This window comes from Erinaceus europaeus, chromosome 2, assembly GCF_950295315.1.
Source record: "Erinaceus europaeus chromosome 2, mEriEur2.1, whole genome shotgun sequence".
NCBI lineage: Eukaryota > Metazoa > Chordata > Mammalia > Eulipotyphla > Erinaceidae > Erinaceus > Erinaceus europaeus.
This window is the reverse complement of record NC_080163.1, coordinates 122264939-122274051: the sequence shown is the minus strand read 5'-3', so window position 1 is coordinate 122274051 and position 9113 is coordinate 122264939. Positions and strand designations below refer to the sequence as shown.

The following is a 9113-nucleotide window of genomic DNA, read 5'->3' as shown; positions in this document are numbered from 1 at the left end:
TTCCGGTTCGGCAGGAAGTGATCCCTCCAAAACAGGAAGTCCCGCCTCCCAGCCTAGCCTTTCGTGCGCTCTAGCGCTCCACCTATGGGGCAGAGCAGGAATGGCAGCGGAGGATGTGGAAAATAAAGTTGTAGTGTTGATGGGGGTGGGGGGTTCGAATTCCCTTAATTAACTTCCTATTCCGTAGGGCTGTTGTATGAAATCAGAGCACTCGACAGACATTCATTGAGCATATCCTCTGAGCCACACATTGTATTAATCAGTAGATTTCCTACTGATTGTCCTTATGTTCTAGGAGTCAGATATTTCTGGGAGTTTTGGAGGATTTCCCAGTGTTCATATAAATATGTCAGAAATGCTATTTTTTAATATTTATTTTCTTTTTTAAGTTTTTTAAATCTTTATTGGATAGAGACAGCCAGAAATTAAGAGGGAAAGGGGTGATAGAGAGGGTGAGAGACAGAAAGACACCTGCAGCACTGCTTTACCATAGGTGAAGCTTTCCCCCTGCAGGTGGGGACCAGGGGCTCAAACCCAGGTCCTTGTACTTTGTAACGTGTGCAATCAACCAGGTGCACTACCACCTGGCCCCATAAATGTTATTTCTTATGCCAACTTTTGTAACATTTGAGAAATGGAATCTACCTGTGATTCCCATCAAACATCTCTACTTTAATCACAGCTCCTCACAGGGTACCCACCTACCTCCTTGTCCCACAATCACCTTCCTGGCCAGCACTTTTTAAAAAAATATTTATTAATTTCTTCCCTTTTGTTGCCCTTGTTGTTTTATTGTTGTAGTTATTATTGTAGTTATTGATGTCGCTGTTGGATAGGACAGAGAGAAATGGAGAGAGGACGGGAAGACAGAGGGGGAGAGAAAGAGACAACTGCAGACCTGCTTCACCACCTGTGAAGTGACCCCCCCCACCCCCCACCCCCCGCAGGTGGGGAGCCAGGGGCTCAAACCGGGATCCTTATGCTGCCTGGCCAGCACTTGTAAACACTAAGTGGCAATCAGCAGCTGCAGCAGCAGTTACAAATATAGACTGAGAACTAATTAATTGGTCATGTTTTTCAATTTGATGACTCTGTAGTCAAATAATCAAAATGTTGTGTAACTCTGCCTCTTGTCATCTTATCAAAACTGAGACAGATTCTTTAGAGGTAGGGAAGCAACACACACACACACACACACACACACACACACACACAAGCTGAGATCTATGGGGGTTTGGATATATGACAATCCCTCTCTAGGAACCATTGTTAGAACATTGTAACTTTAACTAGAACAAGATATTTGGGGGGTGGCAGGAGAATTATTGCTGGTGTTCAGTGCCTAAAAGACTCCATGGCTCTTTTGGCAGTCTTTTTTTTTTTCTTTCCTCTAGGTAGAGAGTAAGAGAAAGAAAAATAGTGAGGAAGGAGAGATACCATAGTGCTGTTCCACCACTTGGAAAGCTTCTCACCTACAGGTTTTCCCATGTGGTGGACCATGTCTTTGCACATGAGGGCATGTTCACTCTACCAAGTAAGCCACCTGCTGTCAGCCCTACCTCCCAAGATAGAACCATACAAAATCCCTTTACCAACAACAACTGCAAAATCATGGATGAGCAGAACAGAGCCCTCCTCCATGTATAGTCCTTTTTTCCCCTTTAACATACAAAAAATAATCTTCCCACGATGGATTTTTCTGAAGCTTTGTGTACATGCAATGATATGATCATTGTACATTCCTTAAGTGTGCACACCTATGTTTTCTTCTTATAAATATGTTGGGTTGTTCCTAGTAAACTTCTAAATATGTAGTCTTTTTGTCACCCAAACTTTACTACTTGGTTTGAAAGCAGTCATTTCCCCTTTTTGATGTTTACTCTACAGTCTGTGTAGTTTAGACCTGTCTCCCAACTTAAGTCGTTTTCAGTCCATTAATTCCCTTCATTTCTGTGTTTGTGATTTTTGATCACTGAGGCTTTAAGATTCATTTAAACTTGCCACCCACTTCAAGTTGTTGAGTGTGGTATCATGGATATATGTATGTAAATTGTATTCATCCCTAACTTCATCTCAGTTTTGTTGTTTTTCCTTCACCCCTTGCCCTCATCCTAAAGAACTACCGTGTGATATAGTTTAGGAGCAAACTCATCGTCTTTTTAAGAAATAAAATAGGCAGGATACCAAGTCACAGCTTGGGGCATTAGAAAGATTTCTGGTAGCCCTACCCTACTAGAGAAAGCTAGAAACAGGCTGGGGGTATGAATCAACCTGTAAATGCCCATTTCAGCAGAGAAGCAATTACAGAAGCCAGAATTCCCATCCTCAGCATGCCATAAAAGAATTTAGGTCCATATTCCCAGTGGGGAAGAAGTGATAGGAGGAAGAGGATAAGAGGGTTCTAAACTCCAGCTCCATCAGGTCCCAGAGAGAGAGAAAGAGAAGGGGGGAGATGTTTGGCTGTAGTAATAGGTGTGGCTTGGAGGGGAAGAGATGATTGACTTGGAAGAAAAAGGGGGCAAATATGTACAAACGTAGACAGATAGCTGTAGAGATGACAGTTAACCCATGTCTGCAACCCTGGGAGAACCACGGTGGTTTGCAATGGAGGGACTTGGGATTCAAAATTCTGGTGGTGGGAATGGTGTGGAATTATAGTCCTGTTGACATGTAACTTTGTACATCAATATTGAATTGCTAATACAAAAAGAAAAAATAAAAATTAAGAGATTCCTGGCTGGTTTCATACAGGACAGCAGCTTTTTTTTTTTAAGATTTTAAAAATATTTATTTATTTATTCCCTTTTGTTGCCCTTGTTCTTTTTATTGTTGTTGTTATTGATGTCGTTGTTGTTGGATAGGACAAAGAGAAATGGAGAGAGGAAGGGAAGACAGAGAGGGGGAGAGAAAGACCTGCAGATCTGCTTCACCGCCTGTGAAGCGACTCCCCTGCAGGGGGGGAGCCGGTGGCTCGAACCGGGATCCTTGAGCCGGTCCTTGTGCTTTGCGCCACGTGCGCTTAACCAGGACAGCAGTTTTTAAACACTGATCTTAGAGTGGGAGATAGGATGTAGTACCGTACCGGGAGCCCGCCAGGTCTCCTTCTCTGGTCGGGGTTGCTCCAGGATTATCTGAGATCAAACAAGAGGCTGATAGGAACAGCCCCGCCCCCATCCCCGCCCCCGTCCCCACCCCCGTCCCCGCCTCAAGTCCCTTCCCAGAAGTAAGTGTTGCTGCCAGCCACATTCCCCATCCGGGGTAGTACAGCTTGCTGTGAAGCCCACCTTCCCATTGGCTGGATGTGCTGTCTGCTTCCACTCTGCTGAGCTCTCATTGGCCCGCACAGAGGAGGGGGCGGATCTTGCCGTGTGGGAGCACGTGCTCCCCGCAGGTTGCCGGGCTGCGCGAGACCTGGCGCACGGCTCCTCGGGTGCTCGCGTGCTGCCATGGCGTCGCAAGGCAGCCAGGGCACCGACGACAGCGGCCGCAGGAAGCCCCGCCTGGCGGCGTCCTTGCAGATGAGCAGGGCGCCCAGTTCTTCGCGGCCCTCGGCCAGCCTGGGCCAAGACCCCTGGGGGCCCGGGCCCAGCTCCAGCTCTGAGGACTTGGCGGCGGAGGGCGGACAGCCCCAGGCTGCGGGGGACAGTGGGCCTGGGCCGGGGGCCGCGGCCAGGGAGCCTGGGAGAGACTTGGAGGCGGTGACGGGGGACGCCTTGGGGGCTCCCGCGCCGCCCGCAGGGCCCACCGGGGATATCCCCGTGGCGGCCCAACACCTGAGCCTGCAGCTGAAAGACCCGCCGCCAGACGAGGCCGCCAACCTCCTGGCGCAGTACGCCGCCAACCTGGGCGTCTCCCTCATCTTCCGCGAGGATCAGCTGGCAGGTGAGGTCGGTGGCCCGGGGCCACCCAGCCAAGGGGCTGAGCCCGGGGCCTGGGCCGGCCTGGCCCAGACACCTGACCATGACAGGTGGTGCGGGGTGAGCCTTGTCCCTGCCTGCTGCTGGGAGAGCTGGAAAAAAGGGCAGGTCCCAGACCACTCACCCCGCCGCCCACAGGACAAACAGCACCCGCGGTGGGCCCCCGACTTACAGGCAGCACCGCAGCGTGGTAGTCAGTGGCGACACCGCACAGAGACAGAACTGTCTCCATGTCACTTTCCCTTTTCCTCAATACATTCTCCATCCTGGATGCAAATGGACCTCCATGTGGGGGGGCTCCAAACCCAACTTCTAAGAGACTACAAGAGAATCATTCCTCAAGCAGTTCTCAGTCCTTGTTTTTTCCTATATATTTTGAAAAATAGTATAAAAGAACCTAGCTCACGTGGGGGGTGTGTCTTGTCTTTTCTTTCCGTTTCCTTTCCTCCTTTCTCTCTCTTTCTTGCTTTCGCTCTTTCTTTCTTTCTTTCTTTTTTCTTTCCTTTCTTTCTTTCTCTCTTTTTCCAGATCACTCTTCAGCTCTGGCTTCTGGTGGTACAGGGGATTGAATCTCTTTGCATAATCATTACGCTGTCTTCCCCTGCTCTATGTATCTCCTTTCTATGTATAAGTGTCCACATGTCCATTTTTTTTCTGAACTTGAAAGTCCATCCATTTCCTTAAACATGTCAGCATGTATTTATTAAGAACAAGCACATTAAAAAAATTTTATTTATTTATTCATGAGAAAGCTAGGAGGAGAGAGAAAGAACCAGATATCACTCTGGTACATGTGCTGCTGGGGATTGAACTCAGGACCTCATGCTTGAGAGTCCAGTGCTTTATCCACTGTGCCACCTCCCAGGCCACCAAGCACATTTTCTTTTTTTTCTTTTCTTTTTTGCATTATCTTTATTTATTGGATAGAGACAGCTAGAAATCGAGAGGGAAGGGGGCGATAGAGAGGAAGAGAGACACTTCAGTGCTTCTACACCACTAACAAAACTTGCCCCTGCAGGTGCCGTCGGGGGCTCAAACCCTGGTCCTTGTGCAGGCAACCAGTTGTGCCACCGAACAGTCTCCACATTTTCTTATATACTTATTTCTTTTTTTTTTCACATGGCATTCTGTCTAATGTATTTTTTTTACTTTTTTACTTATTTATTTTTTTTACTTATTTCTTATATACTTATACTACAGTACAGTGATGAAAATCTAGAAATTTGGGAGTTGGGTGGTAGCACAGTGGGTTAAACGCAGGTGGCACAAAGAGCAAGGACTGATGTAAGGATCCCGGTTGGAGCCCCCGCTTCACAAGCGGTGAAGCAGGTCTGCAGGTGTCTGTCTTTCTCTCCCCCCTCTGTCTTCCCCATCTTTCTCCATTTCTCTCTGTCCTATCTAACAATGACGACATGAATAACAACAATAATAACTACAACAACAATAAAAACAAGGGCAACAAAAAGGAAATAAATATTAAAAAATCTTAAAAAAATTTAAAAATCTAGGAACTTAATACTGAGATAATATCATTATCTGATTACCATTCAGTTTTAAAATTTTCTGGTTGTCCCATTAGAGGTCAGTTCTTCATCCCTGCATGACCTGCGACATTCAGTTATCATGTCTCCATCTCCATCAAATACAGGTTCTGAATGTGTCTTGTTCTTTCAGTTTTGATGTTTCTCAATAATAAGGGTTGGTTGTTTCATAAAACATCCTTCCACTTTAATCTGTCTCCCAAATGCTCTGTTATGGGCAGGTTCATCTGGTGGTTGTTTGCCTGCTGGTAGGTTTCATTCATTCTGTCAGACAGCCTGTGATCTGTGTGTCTTTCCTCCAGTGATGTTAGTCATGAGGTTTGACAGGAGAGGCTCCACTTTCCCCTTTGTGCTAAATGAGTCACCTTGGGGCACCTGAGGGTGGTGTGAATATCCACTCCCCACAGTGGTGGTTTTAGAGTTCTTGGGTAATGGTTACTATGCTCAGTTATCACCACACTGATTACCTGTATCGGTTTCCCAAGGCCAGCATTCCTTCTACCTCTACTATTGATAGTTTTTTAAAGTACGGAATCTCAGTCCTTTGGGGAAACAGTTTAGCAGCAAGTACTGTGAATTTCCACAAGTGTATGTCTTTCACCAGGTGGTGCTAATCTAGGGTTTCCTGCTATCTTGGGTCATAACTATCAGCTGGGATGGTGTGTCTGGCAGATGAGCCTTTCAGATGTGGAAAGGAAATTGAGCAGTGTGACTGGGGCAAGCAGAATGGCCTGAGAATAGTGAAGCCCTGGGCTGGGTCTCCGTGCTCCCTGGAGTGCTGCCTGCCCTTTTTGAAAAGGAGTCATGTGGCCTTACTCAAGAGGGATCTACAAGAATTCCCTGAGTGATGACCCAGCACCACCTCAGTCTCCTGCATCCAGGTGTCAGGGAGAAACTTAGCTTAAGTTGTCTGGGCCAGTGGTATATTTGGCGGTGGGAAGAAAACAAATGGCAGGGCACTACTTCACCTACTTCACACCCCCTGCCTCCCCAGATCCCGGCTTTCCCTTCTCTGTGAGTGCAGAACTAGATGGAGTGGTCTGCCCAGCGGGCACCGCTAACAGCAAGACAGAGGCCAAGCAACAGGCAGCACTGTCTGCCCTCTGCTATGTCCGGAGTCAGCTGGAGAGCCCAGGTGAGGGGGCAGAGGACCCAGGCTATTCAGCCCATACTGAGAGCCTGTGCTGCAGGCCTGGCCTCAGGGAGCTGGAGAGGGGGATGTGAACCAATCCTTGTTCAAGCCACCTACTGTGGGGGTGAACACTTAGGGCTTTCCTGTTGGGACTTCTAGCTTCCCCAAGTCCCCATGGTGAACTGTACCTTTGTTTCTCCTGCAGAGCTCCCAGAAGTCCCCAGCAGGCCTCCTAGCACCCCCATGAGTATAGGTAGGTGAACTTTAGTGGGCTTGATCCCCTACCCAGCTTATGAGGGATGGGCACAGGCTGTGGGTTGCCCATCTCTGCCCTGTCCCCTGAGCACAGAGGACATCCTGATTCATGAGCAGCGCTGTGCAGCCGTGGTCAGCGCCGGCTTCGATCGCCTGCTGGATGCTAGCTCACCTTACCACGCCTGTAAGGGGACCATGGCCGCTGTCATTCTGGAGAGAGGTAGGGGTGCCCTGCCCCATCTCACCTCTGTGGATCTGCAGGCCCAGTCCTCAGGCCAGAACCCCTCTACTTCTTCATTACAGAGGTCCCGGGGTCAAAAGGCCACACCAAAGAGATCTATGAGCTGGTGGCACTCGGCACAGGCAGCGGTAGCTGTGATGGCTATCTGGAGTTCTCAGGTCGGCAGCTGCACGACAGCCATGGCCTGGTGGTAGCCCGGCGAGCATTGCTGAGGTGAGAGGCTGGGCATCCCCATATGCTCCCACCTTCCTTCAGGGGTCCTGCTTCCCAACCGCTCCTACCTTCTTCTCAGGTTTCTCTTCCGGCAACTCCTTCTTGCAACCCATGGGGGTCCCCAAGGCAAGGAGCGATCTGTGTTGGCCCCCCAGCCTGGGCCTGGGCCTGGGCCCCCCTTCACCTTCAAGCCCCGGATCTTCCTGCATCTCTACATCAGTAACACCCCCCAGGGAGCAGCCCATGACATCTGGTGTGTGGGGAACCATGGGGTCCTTTGGCTTTGCCTGGGAAGAAGCCAGTAGTGTAGCCCTGACCCTTGTCTGTCTGTCTTTTTACCTCAGTCTCTCTCCAACCTATGAAGGAGGCCTCCTGCACAACCCTGCCCTACGCCTGCAAGCCCATATCCGAGGGAAGTTGCGGCCAGTGTGCTACCTGGCCCCTTCGCTGCGTTACACCCATGTGGGCTGTCTCTCTGCCAGTGACAAGCTGGCACGTTGGGTTGTGCTGGGTCTGGGTGGAGCCCTGTTGGCCCACTTTCTGCCTCCCATCTATGCCACTAGCCTGGTTGTAGGTAAGGACTGGAGACTGGAGGGGGGTGTACTGGGGGAGTTTAGCAGGTAGAGGTGACTTATACCTGTGCCTTCTGCCCCCACAGCTGACCCCTGCCATGACCCCCCCACTCTGGATAGGGCTATCCACACCCGGCCAAACCTGGATGAGGAACTGGGGTCCTGTCTGCCACCTCCCTATGCCCGCACAAAGCTGCACCTGTTTTCAGGGCCTCCCGTGGCCCCCTCCAGCCCCACCCCCAGCACTTGTCAAGGCCTGAGCCTCAACTGGAGCCTGGGGGACCCTGATGTTGAGGTCGTGGATGTAGCCACTGGGCGTGTGAAGGCCAAGTGAGGAGCTCCCAGTGGGCTTGGGAGAGGCCTGGTGGTGGTGTGGGGGGAGCCCTCTCCTTGCTCGGGGATCACCAGTTTGGGTTCTGACCCCAGCTCAGCCACTTAATCAGCTCTGACTGATGAACACTTCTGCCCTCCAGTTTGTGACACTCGATAGTCGTGGAATGGGGAAGACAGTGTGGCCTGAGACCTAGCACACTCTGAGCCCCCTCTGAACCCTTTTCTTTCCACGCCAGCACTGCCCTTGGGCCTCCCTCCCGCCTCTGCAAGGCAGCCTTTCTCCGGGCCTTCCGCCAGACTGCCCGAGCTCTGGGGAAGCCCCACCTGCTGACCTTGAAGACCTATGAGGAGGCCAAGGTCAGTCCCTGCCCTCCCCTCAGCCCCCTTCTCCCGAACCCCAGTAAGGACTTAGTTGCTACTGCTCATCTCTTCCCTAGGCTGGGACCTACCAGGAGGCTCGCCAGCAGCTGTCACTCCTCCTGGACCAGCAAGGCCTGGGTACCTGGCCGTCAAAGCCTTTGGTGGGCAAATTCAGAAACTAACTCAGACATCAGAGCTTACTGGAGAAGTGTGTATGTGTGGGGAGTGTGAGGGTCATGGTGGTGGGGGGAAATGGGATGGGACCACAGGTGTGCGCAGTAGGGTGGAACAGTGGAGGGAGGGCTAGGTATGGGGGGCAGGGAGCTGGTTCCCATCTGAACTTGAATAAAGAAACTATTTCTGGTGCTTCTATGCCTTGACCTTTGTGGGGAGGGATAATCTGGAGCCTCTTGGTTTGTGAGGAGAGATGCCCTGGTGGTAGCTGTGTCCTTGGTAGGTCCCCCTTCACAGAATTACTGAACTCCATAACTGTTGCACCAGCCCTGGCTCCCTTACTTTTCAGCCTGCTGGCTGAGGAGGCCCTTGGTG

The 9113-nt window shown here is 50.6% G+C and overlaps 1 protein-coding gene across 1 annotated transcript; it reads left to right on the top strand.

Moving 5' to 3' along the window:
* Nucleotides 1–3402: 3402 nt before the first annotated feature.
* Nucleotides 3403–8797, top strand: ADAD2 (adenosine deaminase domain containing 2). Its single transcript, XM_007528368.2, has 10 exons — nucleotides 3403–3882; nucleotides 6453–6593; nucleotides 6796–6843; nucleotides 6940–7065; nucleotides 7149–7299; nucleotides 7379–7552; nucleotides 7644–7873; nucleotides 7958–8201; nucleotides 8441–8561; nucleotides 8642–8797. Exons 1-10 carry the CDS (start codon nucleotides 3447–3449, stop codon nucleotides 8744–8746), a joined length of 1776 nt encoding a protein of 591 aa, XP_007528430.1. The 5' UTR covers nucleotides 3403–3446; the 3' UTR covers nucleotides 8747–8797.
* The last annotated feature ends 316 nt before the right edge of the window (nucleotides 8798–9113 follow it).